At 38.3% G+C, this 24,587-nt stretch overlaps 2 protein-coding genes across 2 annotated transcripts in view; one reads left to right on the plus strand and one right to left on the minus strand.

Moving 5' to 3' along the window:
- CNTRL (centriolin) overlaps positions 1-787 on the minus strand; it is a 26,406-nt gene extending 25,619 nt beyond the window's left edge. Inside the window, exon 1 of the mRNA XM_057372963.1 lies at positions 674-787. The gene's annotated coding sequence lies outside the window, so the exon portion shown is untranslated. The remainder of the gene's footprint in view (positions 1-673) is intronic.
- A 1,601-nt stretch (positions 788-2,388) lies between these two features.
- On the plus strand, positions 2,389-22,747 carry C5 (complement C5). Its single transcript, XM_057372965.1, has 41 exons — positions 2,389-2,468; positions 2,721-2,913; positions 3,518-3,680; positions 3,974-4,044; positions 4,637-4,728; positions 5,419-5,501; positions 5,651-5,741; positions 6,051-6,156; positions 6,801-6,927; positions 7,149-7,264; positions 7,449-7,649; positions 7,844-8,047; positions 8,460-8,669; positions 8,847-8,996; positions 9,386-9,515; positions 9,808-9,873; positions 10,486-10,686; positions 11,194-11,323; positions 11,656-11,732; positions 12,253-12,392; positions 12,640-12,861; positions 13,353-13,413; positions 13,937-14,026; positions 14,279-14,491; positions 14,624-14,699; positions 15,132-15,291; positions 15,725-15,820; positions 16,104-16,275; positions 16,473-16,678; positions 17,066-17,218; positions 17,547-17,609; positions 17,849-17,930; positions 18,556-18,607; positions 18,954-19,056; positions 19,146-19,220; positions 19,317-19,422; positions 19,623-19,709; positions 20,078-20,167; positions 20,538-20,621; positions 21,007-21,145; positions 21,406-22,747. The coding sequence occupies exons 1-41, from the start codon at positions 2,404-2,406 to the stop codon at positions 21,533-21,535; spliced, it is 5,076 nt and encodes a 1,691-aa protein (XP_057228948.1). The 5' UTR covers positions 2,389-2,403; the 3' UTR covers positions 21,536-22,747.
- The last annotated feature ends 1,840 nt before the right edge of the window (positions 22,748-24,587 follow it).

The following is a 24,587-nucleotide window of genomic DNA, read 5'->3' on the forward strand; positions in this document are numbered from 1 at the left end:
CCAGAGTTTTCCTTTCTGCAAATTATCCTGTGACTGCCTGGGAAATTCCAGAGAATGTTAACAGAAAGTTCCCTCAGTGATGAACATATTTCCCCAGGGATAAGAGTAGGAAATGTCATGTACTGTGAGACAAAGCCTTGTAGCAACCATCTCCAAAGGACAGAGCTTTACTAACACCTCCACCCAGCCAACAAAGAGCACATTTTAAAATATTCCTTAAGATAGAAAAGTCTTCTGTTAGGGGAACTTGGAGCTCTGCGAGTGATTACATTGTGTCTTGAGGATATGCTCTTCATTCAGACGGATTTTTTTTCTCCGAAATTGGAAAAGAAATAAGGACAAGTAAAGGGGGGAAAGGATAAAGGATAAGGACCACACTTTTAAACCCATTRCCTGGAAACACAATTTATACAGGACCAAGACAGTGAGAATGGAAGGGGCAGAAGGAGAAAGATGCTGGCGCGCTAACGAAAAGCCACGTTGGGGCGTTCCTTCATGTTTCATGGAGCGCAGGTCGTGGTTTTAACGCCGTTTCCTGAGGACAGGCTGTGGTTTCGCAGTGACACCCTCCTCGGAGCAGACGAAGGCTGACCCGGGGACCGGGACTCCCAATCCCCCATCCCCTCCCGGTTACCGGCCGCGGGCCGCCCTSCCAGGCCTCCGCTTTGATTACCTGCGTTGACATGGTAACGCCGCCTCACCGCTCGCCGCCGCCGCACGGGCGGCCAGGGCGGCCTCGGGGCGCTGCCGAAGGATGGCACCGGCTCTCAGCGCGCACCTCTCCTCCTCCTCCTCCGCCGCCTCCTCCTCCCCGTCACCGAGCGATCCCCGGCCGCACCGCCGAGCCCCGGSCGCTGCGGTTCCTTTAAGGGCGCTCCCTGAGGGGCCGCCCCGCCGCCATTTTGTCCGCTCGGTGGCGGCAGAGGATGAGGCGGAGGGGGCGTGGCTTTGCMGAGGCCCCGCCCCCGCGCTTTTCCCGCCTCCGAAGCCCCGCCCCCCGCCTCGCCTTTTTATTGCCGCCTCCCCTCAGCGCCTCAGGMCGGGCTCTCAGGTGTTTGTGGTAATAGAGGCTGAAATCGCTGCATAAACAATTAAACCTTGAGGGATTTTGGTCTGTTTAAAGTCGCTGTGTAAAGCTGCTGATWGGATTTTTTTCCTTATCTGTCTTTTGTGTGGGTGGCACGTTAGCATGCTAGTGCACAATGGTGTATAAACAGGCTTTATTTTGTCATGTTCGAAGTACATGATTAATTTATAAATATAAACTCGGTGTGTCCGGTCTAAATCACTGTCATTTTTACAGAGGCGTGTAAATCTCCTTTTAGCACTTTTGGGCTGTGTTAATTCAATATCTGTAACTGAAATGCAAGGTTGAAAAATCAGTAGGCTGTGTCTGTGAGAAATGTGGGAAAGGAGTGCAATTAGATTAAAAAACCATTTCAAAGTATTGTTGGACTTTTAAAGTATTTCACGGTGCTCTTCACTGTTTCCACCTTATCGTTTCCATACTACACTTCTTGGTATTTAATAATAGGTATTTTGGTCACTCATTTTAATGCCTTGTAAGATTTTATTCTATTTTTTCTCCCTGTCTGGTTCATTGCACTTGGTGAGACATTGACCTTACTGTAATTTCATTTTATATCAATAAGAAACTGTTTTGTAAATGCTTTTCCCGTAAAGGTTGACCTCAATATTTGTTTGAACTTCAGCATTCTTGCACAACTTTGTTTAACTTTACACAAACTTATTTATTGAGGTGCTATCCTAGGTACCAGGCCTTCAAAGGTTTTATTAGCATTAGTTGTGGGGGCTTTTTTGCAAACTTTTTAATTTTTTTTTTTCAAAATGCTGTTTAAAATAGTGCATGCTGATATATCTTGCCCTAGTATTTTCATATTGCAGTTTTTATTTGTAATGGGAGCAGTCAGAAAGTTGGCATTGTCTGGGATACAAATATTTCAAAACTACGAAAAAACAATGCTGGTCCAAAGGCATCCACACATTGTTTGATATAACTCAAATGTTTTTTTCCTTCAGACACAAAATTAAAATCGCTTTGATTTAAAAAAAATGTTTTATTAAGCATAAACTGAATCTATTTTTTTKTTTRTTTGGCTTTTTTCTACCTCTAAAAATTATTTTATTAATTCATTTGTTTGAGAGAAAGTGAGGACTGACACATGATTGCTCTGGACATATTAAAAATTGAAATCCTAAATTAAAAAATTCCTAAGTTTAGCAATTCTGGCATCCTTAGGAGGGGGCAATAATGCTTTAGTAAAGAATGATCTGCAGTTAATTATTAACTGTGAGTGAAATACGTTGGTTCTGCTCACCCACAGCTGAGGCTGTTCAACCCAGCCTCGCTWACATCTATGGTTTGCTGCTGTCCCAGACACAATGTCTATTTTAATATCTTTAATTGTTTTGCTGTTTTCTGGAACGACTTTTTGCCAAGAGAAAACGTAAGTAAAAGCAAATGCAGAATTTACTGGAAATGTTACTTGCTTGTTGTCCCCTCTATTGGGTAAGTAGATGCAGAATTTAAGTAGAGCCAATACAAAGGGCAGTCTCCAAATAGGATTTTAATTAGGATCTTACAACAACCTGATTATCCTGTTTGCTTTAATGGTGTTTACATGGCTGAATTACAAAGGAAAGAAAGAAATCCAAAAGAAATCCAATTGTAATTTTATTGTTTTGTATTCCATGTACAGGTATGTCCTCACAGCACCAAARATCTTCCGAGCTGGGTCCCCAGCGAAAGTTGTAGTTCAAGCATTTGGTTACGATGAGCAATTTCAAGTCAAAGTTGCCCTAAAGAGCTTTCCAGATAAACGTACTGTGTATTCAGATGGTTTGATTTCCTTAACTCCTGCCAACAAATTCCAAGATGCTACAACTTTAACAGTAAGGAATTCAGRCTTTTCATCCAGTCCTTTTGTTAGCATTTAGTGATAAGTGTTGGGAAAGGTTGTGTAAGTTTTCAGTTGTTTAAACTGGGGAGGGAAGCCTAATGACCCAATTTTTGGTGTGAAATTAAAATTATGGAGTGTAAAATCAGTGTAAAGGAATGACACTGAATTAAAAGCATAGAATCAAATTGTTCTAAAAGCAAACCATCGTTGCATAACTTTAAAAAATAAAGAGAAATAATCAAATCAAAGTACCAGCCACAGCAGCAGATTTGTTGKGGCCGAGATTCATCATGTGCATAAATGGAAATCTGATAACATGTGCAGTTGTAGTCTCATAACTTTGAACTTTGCTGGTTTAGTTCTGGRCATAAATAAAATGCAAAATTGCAAAATATCTGTAGCTTAATGCTACAGACCATCATCTATCACATAAGCAGGAATAAAACCATGTGAGTGTGGATATTTTTATTTAATGGTACTTAACCCCAGGATGGTGATTACTTCTCAGATACYCTTTTCATCAAAAAATACAGTAGGAAAAAACACGTGAAAAATATTTCAATAATCTTTTAAAACCTTTATTTCATCTCCCCCAGGTTCAACCAACAGATTTACCAAGAACAGATAATTCAGACAAATAYGTGTATTTGGAAGCTGTTTCTCCACACTTTACAAGATTTAAGAAAGTTCCTGTTTCCTATGAGAATGGGTTTCTTTTTATTCATACGGACAAACCAATTTATACTCCTGATCAATCAGGTGAATAATGCTTATTTCTTTTGGCTGGTRTTTAAAGTCTGCTGCCTCTGCCAAAGAATTAGGATCTAAATGTTCTTTCAGCTCTTGGTTGTGTTGCTGATGTTTAATGCTTKAATCAGCAGAATAATATTTTGAACTATTTGATCATACTCGGATAATTTCTCCCTGCTCTTCTCGACCTAAATGACTAATTTGTGGCACAAAGAGTGAAAGATTTTCCTGAGAATTTGTTAAAAATGTTAGTGAAATTTTGGCTGGCTTGACTTTGAGATTTACTGCTATAATTCTTACAGTGAAAATCAGAGTTTACTCTCTGAATGAGGAACTGAAGCAAGCTCTGAGAGAGATTGTCCTAACTTTTGTGGTGAGTTGTAATTGAATTTAATATTCATATTCTGTAAATGTAATAACAAAGGTGGGTAGGAAGATGGGAAACCAGTATTGCAATCTGTGTTTAATATGACTCTTAGATGTTTTTKCAGGTAGCCAGACATCCTTTAAAAGATGTAAAATTGGCTTTGCGCAGTTGTATAGAGGTTTTTGAGTCCCACATCTGAAGTTGCTATAGACTAGGAAAAAAAAAAAGAAAAAAATCTTTAATATCTGGGGAAAGCATTTTTGAGGGAGTTTTAATAATATATGGCTTTTATACTATTTGCTTAATTTAAGATAAAAAAAAATCAGTATCTACTGTGTATTTAGCCTTTAACAACTGGCTGTTTATTACAGTAATTTTTTAGCTATTTTAAACACAGCTTTTRCTTGCTGGAACCAGAGGAAAAGCTTTTATCCTAATTTCAGTCTGAGATACTTCTACAAGTGTTTGTGGTTTTAAACTCTGAAACTCTTTAGAAAAATCTGTTATGGCCAGACTGTCGCTGAAATCACAGGATAAAGTTTCCTCTTTTGATAAGAACAATCTGTAACTGCTCATTCTTTCCTCTTATCATTTAAAGGATCCTGAAGAGGTAGAAGTGGATATTATGGAAGAAAAGGATTTTACTGGAATAGTTTCTTTTCCTGACTTCAAGATTCCTTCTAATCCTAAGTAGATTTATTTAATACTTTTTTTCCCTGTGAATTATTAACATAAAAATGCCTTTTTTAATTATTGTCATAGAGTGGTTTTGCATGATGGGCATGACTTGAAACTTGGAGATTTCTAACATTTCACATAAAGTGCCACTGTGATATAAATAAGGACCTTATGACAGAGTGTTTGCTTTAAAGAGAAGTTACTGATATGTTTTTCATGCTCAGTTAAAAAGAAACATTAATGACAATTAAAGCTTTCTACTGTAGAGATCTAAACAGCATGAAAGGTGTGTTGATTTCAACATGGGGAAAGTTTCATATTTCATCCATCTATTGATACAAATCGCATTTTCCACGAACAGCAGCATAAAAAATAAATACCTCTTCAGTTCTCCTTTTAGTCTTGAGAGGGTGCTGAAGCATTGTTGAGAAGGCAGAAGGATGAGAGCAAGGGCTTGAGAAACTGGTTTATAACTGATTTTATTTTCTGTTTTATTTCAATGCTTTAACATAAGTTCCATTAATTAGTGATATATCAAAGGGGATCTGCTCCAAGTAGGCATTGAAGATGTGTAAAAATTTGATGCAGTATTGTCCTCTATAAAAGACTATTACCATGAAATATTATTAAGCAGTAATAATAATTTTTGCCTTTAACATTAGTTTTCTTCTTAAAAACTGTTTGATTGTTGACATTTCACAGATATGGAGTTTGGAAGATTAAAGCCAAGTATAAGAAGGATTTTGTAACCTCTGCTGAGGCAAAATTTGAAGTTAAGGAATATGGTAAGATGTACCCATACTGTGAACCTGCATTTTTAGTATTTTCAGTAACTCAAACCCCTTGAAATGGCCACARTTCTTCAGTGGCTGAGTACCTGTGGCTTCATGGATAAAACACACTCAAGTGATGTTTTTTTCTACTCAATTTTCAGCACTGCCAAGCTTTTCAATTGTCATCGAGCCGGAGCATAACTATATTAGTTCAGATACATTTGAGAAGTTCAGGATTGTGGTGAAAGCCAGGTAAGGAAATTTGGCTTGGAGTACTGAATATTTTGTATCTCTTCTTCTTTTACCTGAAAATGATTCTCCTCAGTCCAGAATTTTCCTCTTTTCCTCAAGCAACCCTTCCATGAAAGTTTTTTCTGCTCTGTAAGAGATCTCAGTGACCCTTCTAAAATTCTTCCAAAGTGCTTATTTTTCAACAACAGTCTTTAAAATACACAGACATTTGTTTTCCATCTCTTACCTAGGCAATTACTCTTGAAAAACAAATGCTTTGTTGCAGCCATTAAAGTAATYTTGAAAGCATTGATATCGTTTTATTCTCAGCTATTTTTACAACAAAAAGCTTCCGAGTGCTGAGGTTTTTCTTCGTTTTGGGATAATTGAAGAAAGTGAGAAAAGAATGATGCCTCAGGCACTACTTGTAACGAGGGTAAGAAGCAGCAAGTCAAGTTTGTGTAGAATTCACATGCATAATTCAGGACTGATCCAACTCCACTGAAGTTTTTCCATTAAATTTGTTGAGAATGGGCCTCAAGTCCTAAATTGTGTCCTCAGCTCCCCAGTGTGAACTTTTCCTGTGTAACGCTGTCATCAGGGGCAGAGAAATGCACTTGGAAATGAAACTTAAAAGGCAACATCTGAGACAATGTCATTTCAATCTGGTTTAATTACTCTCTTGGCCAAACTGTGTGATTACAATTCCTATGAAATAACTTAATTGCTATCTATTAGAGAATAAAAGAAATCAAATAGAGACAATCAGATCAACGTTACATTGATTTACTGTGGGGAGTCTGTTCTCCACTAATTATCCCCTTCTCTCATGGAGTGAAGATATCTCTGTGTTATCCTTACCTCTTGCTGAGCCTGCATACAAACTTTGCAATATGTGCCATTGGTTGATTAATTTAAAATGGTTCTAGGRAATAAAGAATTCTTTATTAAAACATCTTCACCTTTGATTTGCTCTGAAAATACAYAATGAACAGAAACATGTTGAATCTGCATACAGCCTAACTATGTATTATTTCTAAATTATTGACTATAAAGTGATGATTTCTATTTCATTTCCAGATGGAAAATGGAGTTGCTGAGTTCTATTTTAACAGTRAGAGAGCAGCACGTTCTATAGGGTTTGACAGTCTGGAAGCATTGGATGGGTCATATTTATATATTGTGGCGTCAGTGTTGGAGTCTACRGGTAAGTTGCTTTTTCATTRAAATTTTTCTTATCACTTCTGCAAGTGTGAACAGARCTAGAAAAGACATTTACATGGATAACTTTCCTAATAGCAAACTTTCTGTGATATTCAGAAGTTCTTCTTCCAAAAATGTGTAAGGAAGAAAAGCCCATTCTCTAATTTCATTAGAGATTAAACTTATTTTTGGCTATTTGTTACGTGGGGTACCATGTTTTGTTAGGTGGCCTCAGTGGTGAAGTGGAGTTTGCTGGAGTCAGGTTTGCTGTCTCTCCTTACAAGCTGAGTTTGGTTGCTACTCCACTCTTTGTGAAGCCTGGACTTCCCTACTTCATTAAGGTCAGTTCCCAGGAGCGGGGTGGTTGCAACTCCAGCCTCATAATATCCAAGCTTTGTTATTTCCTCTCTCTGTCACTGTACGTCTGAACACACTTCCAATTTCCATTGACTGTTGTAGAAGCAGCTGAGCAGCTTGGATACTTCYTCCTTTAAAATATCACCCATTCTTTATTCTGCTGAACAGGTGCAGGTGAAAGACACCATGGGTCAATTTGTAAGAAATGTCCCTGTAMTTGTCACTGCAAAATCATATGATGAGCAAATGGATGAGTCTGAGTTGATATCAGAGGATTCAGAGGATGGGAGAAGAGAAACAAGCATCAGTGATGGAACTGCTTTGTTTGTTGCTAATATCCCAAGAAACAGCAAAATGTTGGAGTTTCAAGTGAGTTAAATTGTTTTGTTAAATTATTTTTTCAAGGGTATAATTATTTATTYGAGAGTACGTTCTTGAGCTGGCTTTTGTTTTATTACTCCCTCTGAACAACATATTGCAGAATGATTTTAGTATTGTCATTTCGTGTTTACTCAGGTATAATTCCATGCTCAAACCCTTCAGACATTTTATTACCTTTCCAGGTAAAAACTGYAGATCCACATCTTTCAGATGAAAGCCAAGCAAGTAAAACCTATGAAGCAAGAGCTTATTCATCACTGAGTCAGAGTTATCTCTATATTGACTGGGCTTCAAACCACAAGACCCTGGAAGTAGGGGATGTTATACATGTTAATGTTTATCCCCAGAGTCACTACATTGATAAAATACATCACTACAGCTACTTGGTAAGTAACAGATGGTTTTGCATAAAATATTGAATTGCAATTTCATATATATGGTCATGGATTAGAAAACCTCAACAATCAAGAATTATCCTCAGCATAGAATATGTGCAGCTCAAAAAATTGCTTCCCTTCAGATACAATCTGTCAGCTTTATAGGAAGAAAACCAAGTCTCATGTTTAAATTATATATTAAGTCCATTTTTTTGATCTCTTATCTGACATTGACTGGGACTGAGAACAAGTAGTGCTAGTCTCAAGAGCTACTTCAAAAGGTTTAATGTAGATGAAGGAAAAGAAGTGCACAGACAGCATTTCTTTTTACTGGAAGATATCAATTCAAATAATTATTACATGTGAAAAATAGACTGAATATAAAATTTGACTTTTTTATTCTCCATCATTTTTACTATAGATCACATCAAAAGGGAAGATAGTAAGCTTTGGAACGCAGAAGAGAATTAAGGATTTGGAATACGAACATGTAACTTTTCAGATAACCCAAGACATGGTTCCTTCAGCACGTCTTATTGTTTACTACATAGTCATGGGAGAAGGAGCTGCAGAGTTAGTGGCTGATTCAGTTTGGCTGAATGTGGAACAGAAATGTGGGAATAGCCTTGATGTGAGTAGCAAAATAGGCCCTGAAATTTGTGGGYGTGCTTTCATTTTATGACCAGGTTTTATCTTGGACTTACACAAGTTCTTTAACACTTAACTTGTAATAAGTGTCTGCCTTCAGCTGGTTTGATTTCAGATCAATGTGCTTTAAAAATTATTGATATTTGTTTTCAATTTATAGATTAAGCTGCAGTCAGGGGAAAGGCCRCTGAAGCCAGCAGAGGTTGTATCACTCACCATGACAACCCAGTTCAGCTCCTTTGTTGCTTTGTCATCTCTTGACAAGGCAATATATGGAGTCACAGGAAGAAGGAAGAGAGCAATGGACAAGGTGAGGTAGCAGCCATAAAARAAAATCAAGTGGCTCTTTGTTTCATGTTCACAGTCAGTTACTGGCACGTGCCATGCACTCACTGCCTGAAAATGGGCAGAAGACAATTCAAGCCAGAATGAAAGCTGTTGGTTTAAATCTGCASTTCAAAATTATTGAAGGAAAAACTGTTAAAAGAATTAATTTACTATCTTTTGATTGCCAGTAGATGTAAATTGTGGTTTTAAAGGCAGATTGGAACTGTCTTATCAGAACTCCACAGACTTGGCCAAAACCAGGTTGCTCAAGGAGCCATGGAGATGATGATCTCCTTCTTTATTTTTCCCATAACCTTCCCAGGTTATGTTTTGAAGGCTTTCTGGTAGCATGGCATGTGTGTTCTTCCTCAGATACTGCTGCAGTTGGAAAAGAGTGACCTTGGGTGTGGGGCYGGAGGAGGACAGAACAACGTCGCCGTGTTCCGAATGGCCGGGCTCACCTTTCTGACCAATGCAAACGCTGATGACTCCAATGAAGCAGGTACATTCCTTCGGTTCAGCCATGGAATTGTGGGGTTTATTTTCAGAAATACTCTGTTGTCATTCTCAGTTATCATGCTRGAACTCAAGGGAGTGCATAAACATGATTTTTCAAGGAGGAAAACATCTTGTGGATCAGTTGCGGTAATTGAAATGAAAATACTTTTATGTGATTAAAATAGCAAACAGAAAAGGTTTTGTGCATTTAGAATGTGATTTTATGTAATTATTTTTAAGASGACAATGCTATTACAAAGGAAGTTCATGTCTGTATTTATTTACTTTTTGGACAGGTGAACCTTGCCAKGAAGTGTTAAGAACCAAGCGGTCTGACTTCAGAGAAAAGATACAGAAAAAAGGTGCTAAAATATTTTAAAGTACATAATTATGAACGAAAATCACATCCATTAGAAATCAAGAATCTGAGTGTTTGCTTACTAATTTTAATGTATTTTAGAGAGACTGACAAATACAGAAGATGACTTTAGTGAGAACCCCATTTCTAAAGCCTTTCAGGATTGAAGTGCACCTTAAAAGTACAGCACATATTTAAGATTTGAGCAACCTGGGCTAGTGGAAGCTGTCCCTGCCCATGGGAGCAGGSGGAATGAGAATGAGATGATCTTTAAGCTCCCTTCCAACTCAAATCTGTGATTCTGTGATCTTTTCATTTTCTGAAGAGATATAATTGAAAACTATCCMATGGCAGTCTTTCCCAGTCACCAAATGCCAGAGCAAGCTTGTCAGAAGAGCCTTTGACTGATAAATCTGAAAATGTAATACAACTCTTTTGAGCTAAATTATATTTTTAATTCAGAACAGTAATTATTAAGCATGTGTCACTAGCTTTTGAAAAATAACAAGTTCATCCTCAAAAATGATTCTTCACTGTAATCCTGTATACAAGTCAAGGAGAATTTGGAAATAAAAACATCATCTCAAGGAAGCGAATTATTTTGGTTTTATTTCAGTATTCAAATACCGAGATCCAGAAGTCCGGAAATGCTGCATGGCTGGAGTTAAAGAATATCCAATCTCTGAGACCTGCAACGACAGAGCTAAGAGAATTCCGAAGAGCCAAAAGTGCATTTCTGCATTTGAAGATTGCTGTGAATTTGCCAACACGCTGCGGCGGGAAGAGCCACATAAACTCCTCATGTTGGCCAGAATGCGTGAGTATGAGAGCTCTGGGTGTCCTGAACAGGGGAAAGAGAGGTGATGGAGCCTATTAACCCCTCCTTGTGCCTACCAGGGTTATTCCACACAGAAGTTTACCMGTCTTCCAAGACTGTGGTTGTGGATCCCTGAAGAGGGGTAGGAGAGCAGTTCTTTATTCTGTTCAGCTCTCTATTCCATGCGCCTGCATTTAGAACAAGCAGAGCAGCAATTACATAGTATTAACAGTAAATTTGAATGCTATGAGTAAATTTGAATCCTTTGCCCAGGCCCAAAGCAGCCAATGGGCAACATCTCAGGAAAGATCAGTGGGAGTGTCTAATTCCTTGTCTTCCATTATCTCCCTATAATTGCTTGTTAACAAGTTAATCTGTCAGGATATGGGACAAGTTTTCACATGTGCAAATGGATGAGGTGGCATTAACACAGATCTTTGACTGAGGATATTCAGATACCTTTTTCCTTATATTTTTTTTTTTATTTGCCTTATTTATGTTCTTCAGATTTTGAGTCTGTATTGGACCTGGATGAGGCACAAGTTCGTAGCTACTTCCCTGAAAGCTGGTTATGGGAAGTTCACGAAGTTCCTCCAAAGCGTGTGGTTCCTCATATAACCCTGCGAAATGTCTTAAGGTAAAACTGAAGTAAACAGGGTAATTAACCTTAGCTGCAGCTGAGGTGTGTGCTGAAATGGAGTCTTACCCAAGCAAACTATTTCTGCCATGTTCCCTCCATGTTCTGTGCGTTRTATGTTGCCCTGATTGTTGAGTCACTTCTCCTTTCACTTCATACCTTGCTWAAGTGAAATCGGATAAAACCAGGCTGATTCAAATGAAAATCTAGAATTCCTCTTTGCTGGCCACTCTCTCAGCTTCCCCGAGTGTCTCTTGGATGCAGGAGTTGCTGTGGTGAGATGTGCTGTTAACAGATGGTGRCTGGTAAATGTGACAACACTTTTAACACAGGTCCAAGACTCTGTCTGTCACCTTGCCTGATTCACTGACTACCTGGGAAATACAAGSTGTTGGCATTTCTGATCAAGGTAGGTTGGAGATAAAGAACCAGGAAGCTTTGTGGACTCTCAGGAGTTTGACACTTATGTTCTAAAAATGTTCACTTTCTGGTTTTGAGGCAGAAAAAGGAAACAAAAATGTGTATTTTAGGGAAAGTAAATTATTCATGTCATGTTATGAGTGTCAGTGGCTGGGAAAGCAAAGCCTGTCTTGTGTATGACAGAGGCTTATGAGTGAGTAAAAAGGAAAGAAMCATTGAGTAATTCTTCTCTGGCACAACTTTATATTGTCCTGCTACCTGTAGCCCTGGGACTGGAGATTTTCCAACAGATTTGGTAGTCCAAGCATTGAACTTCTTTGGGAAAAAGAAACCCAGAGAATCTGGTATGTCAGCAGGGATTGTGAGGAGTGGGAGAGAACAGCTTGGATCAAGAAGCAGAAGCCTGGACTCTTTTAAAACCCTTGGGCAATTTCAAAGTACACCCTGAAAAATGTCAAGACCTTTTCAGATTTATCAGAACTGGGTTTTAATGGTTTTAATTCTCGCAGGTATTTGTGTTGCTACACCTCTGGAAATCCATGTTGTGAAGGATGTCTTCCTGAGCATTTATGTTCCTTATTCTGTGGTACGAGGGGAGCAAATTGAGTTAAAAGGATCCATTTATAACCATCAAACCTCTGCAATTCAGGTAATTTGTATTAATGAGTTCTATGGAAGGATTAACATAATATAGGAAAACAGCATTTTTCCTGGGAGTATCCAGTATAAACAGATCCTTGGATCAGATTTCTCCAGTCCTTAAGCTGGTGTTACGTATTGCAAACAGAAAACATTACAGTAATAGAAAGCTCAYTACAGGATTTCAGTGGCTTTGATATTTCTCTGATGTTGTATCTGCCATGAAAATGTAAAATTAAAATCTTTCCGCCTTCCAGTACTGTGTTAAAATAGCAGCTGGAAATGGAATCTGTACTTTTGGAGACTCTGCAAGTGCTGGATCGAGGACGCAGAGCTGTAAATTTAAGAAGCTGGATGGTGGTTCTTCCTCAGCAATTACATTCCAGATACTCCCGTTGGAACTGGGTCTTCACACTGTCAATTTTACACTGCTGACCCCTGGGAACAGTGAAATTGTWGTTAAAACTTTGCGTGTTGTGGTAAGTAAAGAATCGAAATGTTTTTAGCATTTTTGAATTTCAAATTGGGTTCAATTGAGTCAGTATAGAAATTTTGCTTTATTTTAATATTATCACATGATGTTCTTGAATTCACTGARGTGTGTGCAGTGGAAAAATGAATTAATATTCAAACACACACATTTAAGCCTTTATTATTATTTATATAAAAAGGTGGATTATAGATTTGTAAGCAAGGAAAATATTCTAAGTTTGGTTTTGATTATCACAGAAACACATTTTTGGGCTATTTTTTCCTTTCCTAATGTTTTATTTAAATATTTTGTTACATTTTCTCGAGAATTGTGTGAGCTAGAACATTAACTTAAATTCATGTATGGCAGCTGTACAACAGTTAAGTCCAACTCAACTACAGAAAAAGAAGTAGAAAGCAAATACACTGTGGGTTTTTGATTTATTTGATTAAGTAAAAGTGTTTCCATTTTCTGCCTCTTACATCGTAATGATTCCAGCCAGAAGGCATTAAGAGAGAACTTCATGAAGGTTTCACTTTGGATCCACAGGGTGTTTATGGTAAGGGAATTGATTATGTGTCTTCCTAATATTTTTTCGTGTTCTTGATTTGTGATGATCAAGTTTTTCCTAATGTGGAAATTCTCCTTCCTGAGATAATGTAAATATTTCCTTTCCCAAGGATTTCCTGCCCCTGGTTTAATAAAACRTGGATTAATACTTGGGTTATTTTCTTACAAGAAGCTTTATATGCATCTTATAGTGTGGTATGATAGTAAACTTTCCTCAGCAGCTGCTTTATTAATAGGAATAGAGCATGTTCTCATTTAAAGTAAGAAATCACAAAGTTTAGGTCCAGATCAGACATTTATTTGGTAATGAAAGAAAAATAAATGGTTTGCACCTGTTGATTTTCAAAGCTTTATGTAGTTTGCATGTGCATTTGGGAATAGTTTGGGTTTTCAAGGTTTGGTTGCTGAATTCTTGGGTAGATGTAACCTTAAATCTGGCAATTAAGCTGAATCATCTGTTGATTTCAGTTGTGCAATATGCTGKATATACATATCTACATCTTCAATTACAGGTTCATTCAAGAGACTACAAGAATTTCGATATAAAGTCCCACTAAATCTGGTCCCKAAAACAGAAATTGACAGAAGTGTCAGTGTAAAAGGTAAATTGAAACTTTCAGTGCACTGCAAACATACTTCCTTTATGTATGTCCTTTTCCTCCTATTTTGTATTAAATTCATCTAATTTATTCTTAGYTTCTTTTTCTTTTGAGAGAAGGCTTTGCAAGTCCCTGTTTTGTAGAAATTTAAGCACTTTGTAAAGAATGGTTGCTCATGAGAGTCAGTCACATTCTGCCCTTGAATTCGCTTTCATGCTGTCTTATTTMATTGAATCTTGAATTTTCTTTCCACAGGATATCTTATGGGTGAAGTGATAGCCACAGTCCTGAGTCCCAGTGGCCTGCAGATGCTGACCCATCTGCCCAGGGGCAGTGCAGAGGCTGAGTTCATGAGCATTGCCCCAGTATTTTAYGTGTTCCGCTACCTGGAGGAGTCAGATAACTGGCACATCCTGGGCCCTGAGACCTTGAAATCAAGAACTCAGATGAGGAGGAAAATGAAACAAGGTAGAAAAATCTACTGCTTCTCTTGCTTCAGGGTTCTAGAGGTGCTTAAATTCTGCTGAGTGAGAAAGGTGATACATCTGAGAGAGCAAATATAATTCTCATCATTTACTTTGGGCCCGATGTATCCCTTAGGAATTGTGAGCATCTTGTCGTTCAGGAATGCTGACCGCTCCTACAGCATGTGGAAGGATGGACAAGGGAGTACATGGTGAGTTAAAAGGTGATTTTGGTTGAAAAAAAAGCTTATTTCACTCCTTTGCTTTCATAATTTTAGCAAGAACCAGTCATGAGCATGATGGTAGATTTAAGCAGTCTACTGAATAATAAAAACTCCAAATAATATCTTTTGATTCCTTGCTTTCACTTGCCCAATCTTCTGTCCATGTCCATGATTCACACCATGACAACCAAGATGGGTTTGGGATGTAATGAGTTCGTACCTATGATCCTAGTTTAATTTTAAATTTAACTTCACAAGTGGGCAATAATTATTGAAATAATTTTAATCTCTATCATTTCTTGGAACCGTGGGAGTGTGTAGGATACAGAATCCTAAAGAGTGCAAGTTTGTGTCTGCCCTCTGCAGTGTGGGACTCCCTGCCAATCTAAACAAACAGRATCTGTTTGCTTTCCTTGGCAGGTTGACAGCTTTTGCTTTAAGGATTCTTGGACAAGTTCATCAATACATCAAGATTGATCAACTATCTCTTTGTGATTCCCTTCTGTGGCTGATTGATAGCTGTCAGATGCCAGATGGGTCATTCCATGAATTTTCCACCTACCAGCCAGTGAAACTACAGGTATGAAACCCAAACATTTTCTGTGCTTAGACAGCAAAAGCTGAAGGCACCAAGAGATACTGCAAGGTATTTAAAGCTGAATTTCATCAAAATACCCATACAATACAACTTTTCTCTTTATTCGATTAAAGCAGAGCACCATCTTGCAAACCCTTCTGTTTTCCCACATAGCCACTTCTCAGTGTTTAGAAAAAAAAATCTAGGTTCATTTTACAATATAATAGTCCTGGCTTGTCAATAACTTTATATTTTGGTCTCATTGTTTACAAATAAGCTATTACCTTMCAAACAGTCAATGTATTTTCAGGTTCAACTAAACTGGTATTTTTTACAGGAATTTCTATTTGCTTTTAGACCTAAACAGTCMAAAGTTCTATTTATTTGAATCAACTTTAATTCCTATTTAATTCTTTTCAATATTTKATTTTTGTAGGGTACATTACCCCGAGAAGCTAAAGAAAAATCTTTGTACCTCACAGCATTTTGTATTATTGGAATTGACAGGTCAATTAAAATATGTCCTACTCAGGTAAACAYTATTTTTATTTCTACCAGTGGGCATGTTCTGGGCTTCTAATTTCTTCCACTTTCTTTAACATTTGTTTAAAGAAATCAAGAGGGTTTTTTTCAGTTTCACAGATTTATTTGCTTTGTTAATCTTTGTCTTCAAAGTCACCAAAAGAACAACACGGAATTTCTGGATTTAGGATATCGTAGAAGACATTATATATCTCTACAGTCTTGATAGGGAAGATGTCTTTATCTAAAGGTTGGTGTGATGGGTGTAAGCTGTCACCTGTCCATCTTTGCAGAAAATCCAYGATGCCAAGAACAGAGCAGGTGATTATCTGGCACAGAACGTGAAGCAGGCTCAGAGCCCCTTCACCATGGCCATCACCTCGTACGCCCTGGCCCTGGTGGACCTGGACCAGCAGGCGGCACGGGAGGCGTTCTCAGCGCTCAAGAAGGAGGCCTATGTCATAGGTACTGTGCCAGCACTGTCCCCACATCCACCAGCTGCTCTGAATCACATCTGCTCATCACTTCACAGCCTAAACATCCCATTTTTAGCATAAAAGTGGATTTCCATCCCCTGTTGGGTGCAGAAGGAGCTCCTGCAGTCTCCCTGAGTAGCAGAGCTGCTGCTGTGCTTCCATCTGAGCCCTTTTCTCCTCCTGCAGGTGACCCTCCCATCTACAGGTTTTGGAAAGATGCTTTCAAAGCAGAAGATGACCCAAGCCCCAGCCCTAGCACTGCACAGATGGTTGAAACCACAGCCTATGCCCTGCTCACTACTTTGCTCAGAGGGGATGAAAACTATGCCACGCCCATGATCAAATGGCTCTCTGAAGAGCAAAGACATGGGGGAGGATTTTATTCCACRCAGGTGGGCTCTTAGATATTTTGTCTTTATTCTGCAAGTACCAAAATCTGAAACATTTTGCCYCATCCCTGGAGGTTCAAGGCCAGGTTGGGTGGAACTGAGCGACCTGGACTAGTGGAAGGTTTCCCTGCCCAGAGCAGGGTTGGAATGAGATGGGCTTTAACCAACCAAAAACCAGTCCATGGATCTGTGATATAAACATTTTAAGAGGATAATATAATTAAATGACCACACTGCCAACATCAGTGTCCTGGAATTAGTATTAAGTGTCTCCATTTCCACAATATTCTTGGTCTTTGGAAAATCTGACTTCCCTTCATTAAGTTATTGTGAACAGAAATTTTATAATAGGATCTCTGGAGTTAATTCTTTATAATTGATTTCTGACAGGACACTATTAATGCCATTGAGGCCTTGACTGAATATTCCCTTCTTGCCAAACGACTGCATTTGGACATGGATGTTAAAGTATCCTACAAAAACAATGGACCCTTAAAATTATTTAAACTGACAGAAGACCATTTCGTGGGAAGAGTTATTGAAGTGAGTGAATAATACTGCTTTTAAAAGGAAAACCAGAATTCCTAGCATCTTGGTAAATAATTATTTGAGCTTTGAAATAGCTGCTAAAGTAGCCTTTTCTTATCACAGATTGGTCCTAATTTGGTATAGAAAATGTTTAAGGACTTTGTTTATCTGCTATATTTAATATATTTGAACATTCACTTACATTTAATATTTCAACAGAATCTGTTACTTATTTGCAATGTGAACAGATCATCTGACATGAATTGTTGCTAATTGTTGATAATGTTGATTATGTATTAATAATAATTAATACATAACTTCTTGTTTCTCACCAATCCTTCAGGCACCTTTGCATGATAACCTGTTTGTAAGCACTGGCAGCAGCACTGGYATAGCTACAGTCAATGTGAGTATACAGCCAGGTTTCCTAAATGGAATTTCTAGTTTTCTTAATATTGCTGTGGTTTTGCTCAAGAACTCTCCATTTTCTTTCTGTGCTGACCATTTATTTGCTGATATTTTTATATTACCAATGAACCAGACTTGTTTATATTCTTCCCAGTGTGAGTTTTTACAGTTTTATGCCAGYTTTGAGGCTTGTTTAATGCTGCTTCTGTTTTGTCTGATTTATTTGTACATGTGCAGGTGAGGACAGTGTATAACACCATTGGTACTTCTGAAGAGTCCTGTAACTTTGAACTGAAGATTGTTCCAAAAAGAGATCTTGGTAAAGGRTTAATATAATTTTAAATGTTGCTACTCAGGTCAGTGCAAGGGAGGGAGGGGAAAAAAAATCCTTGCTTTTCCTATGAGTGTTTTTTATTAAAAAAGAAATAAGTTCTGCCACTTCCTAAATGAAAAACCAGAAAATAAATTGCTAAAAGCTTTTTTTGGCCCTGTTTGAAACTATGGCCTTTTTGTGAATAAAATTAATATTAAATTTATTTCTGTTAGGCGCATTTTTAGTAATTTTTGGACGAGTTTTTACTGTTGGGGGAGTGAGAAGAAGAATGAAATATGGTGGGGCATGGGATGGTGACAATAAATTCTGTAAGGTATTGAACATTCTAGTCCMGTTACTGCAGGGTATGGAGCCACATTCTGAGCTCYTSCCATGAAATGGTTTTAATATAAACMCACAATAAACTAMATTAAACTTTAAAGCTGTCMTTTCACCTGGATTATCAAAGAGGTAAATGTTACTTGTTTGTGGCTAGACAATGAATTCCTATAAAAATAACCACCCGTGACAATGGAAAGAATTACTTTCCAGTTCTACAAATGCTTTGTGAGTTTTGGGCWGCTGCTTCTGGAGAGTTCTGAAATTCTCTGGCCCTTTTTGATACCAACAGATCACATCAGAGGAGATGGGGAGCCCCTGGGGCGCCTGGAGGCTTGTGCAAAGTGAGTGCAGCTGAGGGGTCAGCTTATTGATRACTCCACCACATCTTCTGATCTTTTCTTTCTGTTTCTCCACTTCCATGTACGTGTGTAAACAGAATTAGAGCCAAAGGTCATGATCTCTCTGGGCTGGAGTCTTCAAGTTATGTTTGGGTTCTCCTGGAASAGAAGTATTAAAAGCTTCTTTGTGCATGATGTTGGCGTAAATTTGAAATTATTCATTGGGACTATTTTGCTTCATTATGAGTTTACTATGGCCTAAACGTTGACGATTTTCCTTAGGTTTTTCTGGGATTTATCTCTTTCATTTCAGTTGTAATTAACTAAAATTGGCTTTAATCTCTTTCAGGTACAGGCCCAGTGCGAGGGAGCCCCGCTCGGGGTCTGCTCATGCTGTGATGGACATAGGGCTGGTCAGTGGAATGGAAGCCAAYAGAGAGGATTTATCTACTGCAAGTATTCAAGGATTGCTTTTCTCTTACTGCCTTTATACATCAGAGCTGTGATATTTACTGTTTCCATCTTTTTCTGTGCCCTGCAGCTTGCCAATGGAGTTGATCAGTTGATAGCAGAATATGAGATAAAAGATGGGCRTGTTCTCGTGCAGATTGACTCTGTATGTTACCCTTTTCCTACCCGTAAGCACTGCTTTTACTCTTTGGAATAATTTTGCTTCCTTCAGAGCTCCTGAATTCATGTGTCTTTCAAACAGGTGCCAGCTAATCAGTTCCTGTGTGTTGGCTTCMGAGTAAGCGAGCTTTTCCGGGTTGGAATGCTAAATCCTGCTGCATTCACTGTGTATGAATATCATGCACCAGGTTGGTGGTCCAGCTCTTCACATCCTTGCTTGCCTTTCAACTCTATATTCCTCCTGAAGAAATATTTTTTTTCTTCTTTAGCAGCTTTTTAATCCATCTTATTTTAAGCACAGGTGACTTTTGACTTGCCAAGTTTCAATGTTGACTTCTTGGACTTTGATTTTCTGCATGTATTTGTTATTTCTTTCTGGATCTTCTAGATAAAAAATGCACTATCCTTTATAACCCCTATGGAAATGAGAAACTTGTGAGATTGTGTGAAGGAGATGAATGCAAATGCATGGAAGGTAAGCTTTGTTTTAACACGATTTTTCCTTTCACTTGGTGGGGAAATGCTGTGTGTGGCACTTTGAACAAAACCACACTAAACATAAGAAAAAAATCCTCATAAGAGCACAACTATTTCCACTGCAAATGTTATATTAAAAAAAAAAATAGAAAAAACCCAAGTGTGCAGTGTGGTCATGGATGTCTGACAGGATTAAGTCAAGTGTTTGAGGGCGTTATTTTCTATTTGAAATATTCACTGTTCCAGCATGCAATCCCATACTTATGGTGGTGCCCAGTTAGTGATCCCAAACTGTTAAAAATCCATTTTTTCTCTGAAGACATGTCTGACATCCTCTCACCCCTGCCTTTCCCTTTCTCCATGCAGCTGAGTGTGGTAAAGTCCAGGAGAGGCTGGGCCAGTCGGTCACTGCTGAGAGCCGCAGAGAGGCTGCCTGCCACAGGGACACTGCCTATGGTAAGGGGGAGTTCTCTGCCTGTTTGCCCTGCTCTGAAATGTTTGTTTGCTTGTTCACTGCTGCTGCAAAACACCTTGTTCAGCTTAGCCCTGGAGTGATTAGAAATTCAGTGTGATTGCAAGGCACAGAGTGATGAAGGTGATGAACTGGGGCAGAGAAAGGTCAGTTCTACGCACAGCTTCCATCAGATTTGGTGTGGGTGGAATTTTGCCTCTCTAACCATTGTATTCCCTGCCTCTCTAACCATTGTATTCCCAGAAATTAGTATTGTAAAGGTACAGAATATTCTCCTTCTGAGCATCTGTAAGATAGTTAGGATGTGTTGCAGGAACAAGGAATAACCAGATTCTGGTTTGTGTCGTTCTGCAGTTTATAAAGTGAACATCTTATCTAGCACCGAAGAAGGGTTCTTTGTGAAATATTCTGCAACTCTTSTGGATCTCTATAAAAGGGGTGAGTGTCCTGTTCTGTGTTTCTGCTTCTGGGAGAGAKGATGTTGGAATGTTCTTGGCACTCCCTGTCTTCCCTGTGGCAAAGGTGGATGCTTGTAGGTCCTGTGAAACTGAAGCTGATACTCACTCCTTTTCCCTCAGAGTTTAAGCATCCCATGGATCCTTAAAATTATTATAATATAAAATTATTTCATGTGCACAAGGCATATTTGCCATTCAGATTTAATTGAAAGGTCTTTTACAAGAGACATATTTTATATCAATTAATTTTGATGTTATAGAGTAGTGGCAAAGCAATCCCTTGGCTGTGCAGTACTGTAGAACATTTCAGTGTTTCCAACCTGAATGAAATTATCCAATTCTTGATTTATTTTTTTTTACTTCAGGGGAGGCTTTTGCTCAAAAAGATAATGAAATAACCTTTGTTAAAAAGAAGACCTGTRCAGATGTTGAATTGAACCCAGGAGAGCAGTATTTAATCATGGGAAAAGAAGCCTTAAGGATTAGCATTGGTTACAGTTTCAAGTAAGTAATTTACCACCAGAATATGCTGAGATCTATTCTTAAAGTGAAGAGTTTGTATGTAGGAATTCTTGTGTGATACAGAATTGATTTAATTGTTAAATTATTCAACCAACAGTCACACAATGTGTGRTCAGATGTGTGCACTTAAAGCAGGATTATGAGCACAAAGCAAGCACTTCCATATTGTAATTTTTTTTTTTGTTTGACATTTTCCTTCCCAAATCTTAGCAGCAAATGAACATTTTCTGTTCTCTTCTTAGATTTCAGTACCCTTTGGACTCCAGCACTTGGATTGAGTGGTGGCCTTCAGATGCAGCCTGTACATCTTGTCAGGAGTTTCTGAAAACAATGGATGATTTTGCTGAAGATCTCCTCATCARTGGCTGTTGATTCACTTGGACACTTTTCAAATTAACAATCCAGGTCAAATCTCATTGAAAAGAAGAAAAAACCTCATCTGTTTAGTAAATATTATTACTCATTAATGGTTGCCCTGAAAAATAATCCTTGCTTGTATTTTATAGCAATGTTACTACAACAGAGTAATGTTCAAATATAATTTTTAAGCTGGGATGAGAGAATAACACAGAACATTGAAGTCAGAAGAAGAGGATTGACTGTRAAAACAAACATGAAAAGTACTGTCTTGTCATTTAATCCCATGTCTTCTCAGAACATAAATATATGCAGGCACTTTGTAAGCTCTCTGAAAGAAACTTTGTTCCTTAGGTTTTCCTTTTGTACTCCTTTTTTGAATTCCTGTATTTCAGTTCTTGACAGTAAATGATGCTGGTTTTATGCTCTGCTTTCTTGTTTAAAAAAAAACCAACCAAACAAAATTCTTCAATCGTATGTGTGCCTTTCATTATTTGTGTTTCAGGACACAGTCAACTGAATCAATATCCACTGTAACTTAGGTAGATTAAAACAAACGTTTCTTTGCATTTGATGGCTGAATTTGACAGTTAAAAATCTTGCCTTGCCTCCAGGAAAGTGGCAGATGAAGGGCCAATTTTCCTGCTCACAGCTCCTGGCACAAATCAGCTTGGTTCTCAGTAAAACTGAGAAAAGAGTTTGATACAAAGTACAGTTGCACACAGATTTTATTTATATTGAAGAGCTGCCCAAAAGCAGCCCGTCCAAGAACTTTAAAATTACTGTTTTTCCTCTCTCTTAGGAATATCACAATCCAGAACATTTAAGATGTGGAAAGAAGATAGTCAGAGATGATGCAATTTTTAATTTTGGCTCTGTGAATATTTGACTTTTTTTTTAATCTACCAAACTTTCTAAGAAGTGCAAGAAGATTGCCCTGTATCCAATAATAACTGGGTATAAATTCAAATTGCAGGGAGAAGTAGACAGAAATGCTCAGTGAGGTTGTCTAGACAGGCTACCTGTTAACATTTCTACTCTGAGCTGGTAACTGTGTGTTATGAGACCTAATTATCTTTTTCAATGGCAAGGAGCATGTCTTGTTTTCACAGGTGACTTGTGACATTTAAGTTCTATTAATTTTTTGTGAGCCAGAGTGCAAAAAGGCTCCTGAGGGCCAGRAACCTGATTGAAAAATAACATATAAAAATGCTGCTCTTAAATATCAAATTGCAGTCTGTAGTTTAAAAAAGAATCTTTAATCTTATTTGTTGTGTCTCTGTTTCTATGTAGAATTAACTATTAACTGAGATTTTAGAGCTCAGAGCCATGCTAGCCTTAGTGACTCCTGAGGCACTGAACAACTCCCARGGTTAATCCCAGCAAACATGGAAATTCTTGGAATAATCACTGCTTAGGTGACTCATCTGTATTAGGAAATGGAAATTATTCCAAAACACATTCTGTCCTTCCAAGCTTGCTGTGGATTCTGGCCATCAGAGTGGTGCTTTTCTATCTGAATTGTACACTGTGTTTTTCTGTTCCTTGTTTATGTGTGTGATGTGCAAGGCTCCAAATGTTCCAGCCTTTGAATTCCCAGCCAATGCTGTGGTGCTTCCAGAAAAAATGCATTTTCCTGCCGTGCTCCCGAGGCCCAGGCAGCCTCTGCTGAGAGGTGAAAGCTCTGCCTCCATGGTAATGAAGGGCCCAGAGTGCTCCAGCYCACATTTATCCTCCTTTTTCCAAGAATACGGATGACTGACCTTGCCTGCATGGATAATCTCTGAAARCTGGACCCACCAAGGGCAATTAAAGAAGTTTGGGCATTGTACTTCTGTTCCTTTTTCATRTATTTCCCTCTGAATAAGAAAACTCAGCAGATGCCATTCGAATGTGATTCCCCCTGGATACTCTTGGCAGACCTGAGACCTGGTTAAACTCCAGAAATTATAACAAGTCTAAGGGTTAATACTGTGTTATCCTTTAGCTCTTTAAAAATATCTTTTTCTGTACATTTCCATTTGTATTTTGCTGGTTTTAGATAGCTAAACCTCACAAAATGAACTAATTTCTCTTTTCATTGCAACCAGAAATTAATCTCAATGATCCAAGCTGGTAAGTGACTTGAATAGCCCAAATTCCACCCTGTTGAGCACAGTGACACATAAAACTCACACTCAGGTCTGGGCTGAAAGCTGCTGGGCTGTGCCAGAGTGCTGTGAATAATTCAGGGACACAGCCAAAGGGTGCCTTTCTCTGGCCATTGTTCCACCAGCAGRGCAGAAGGGATTTTGTGTGTAGAACCTTTCAGGACATGCTACAAGCCCCAGGTAGCCTTAACCAGAAAAATGCTCTGTGAAAAAGAGCATTCTTTTGAATTAGGAACACCCTACAGTTTTAGAAGAGGAATGATAAATCTCTATTGCAGATTAATATMATCACTTTTAAACACCTCCACAGTGACCGTCACAATTCTTTCTTGGCTGGCCCAAACACATCTGTTAAATACCAGGTGGAAGATAAAAATGCTCCCATGAGCTGGGAGGATGCAAGTCCAAGTTACCACAGCATTTTTATTTTCTTATGATGCTGCACTCTCATCTGAAATTATCTGGAAGAGGAGAAATATTCACTTCATCCCAGCGAGTTTGTTCAGTGCATTTGGGCAATGCAAAGCCAGGTTATCCTACAAAATTATTTTCTATCTTTGCATAGCAGTGAGGATGTTCAGTGTAGGGACAGTCTCTTTTCTGAGTAAATAGGTGAAGAATCCATAGTAACATTCCTTTCAAGTTCAAATCTTTTATAATAAATGATCTCAAATACCCATTTCCACAAACATTGGAGTTGTGGGATCATCTGACAGGGGTCTGTAGGTCCATCTAGAGAAGGGGTGTGGAAGACATGAGTGAAGACATAGTAAGGAAATCCATTTCTTCTCTTAAATTATTTTTTAATTTAAAAAAAAGTCACTCTGGGAGCTGCCAATTTGGTGCTCATCCATTGTGGCTTGTCTCACTTGACCCTACCTAGAGAGATTTATTTTCAGTCCATGTAAATGTGAGTG

Source organism: Malurus melanocephalus, unplaced genomic scaffold (genome assembly GCF_030028575.1).
Source record: "Malurus melanocephalus ecotype Western Australia unplaced genomic scaffold, MMel_1.1 scaffold_181, whole genome shotgun sequence".
Lineage (NCBI taxonomy): Eukaryota > Metazoa > Chordata > Aves > Passeriformes > Maluridae > Malurus > Malurus melanocephalus.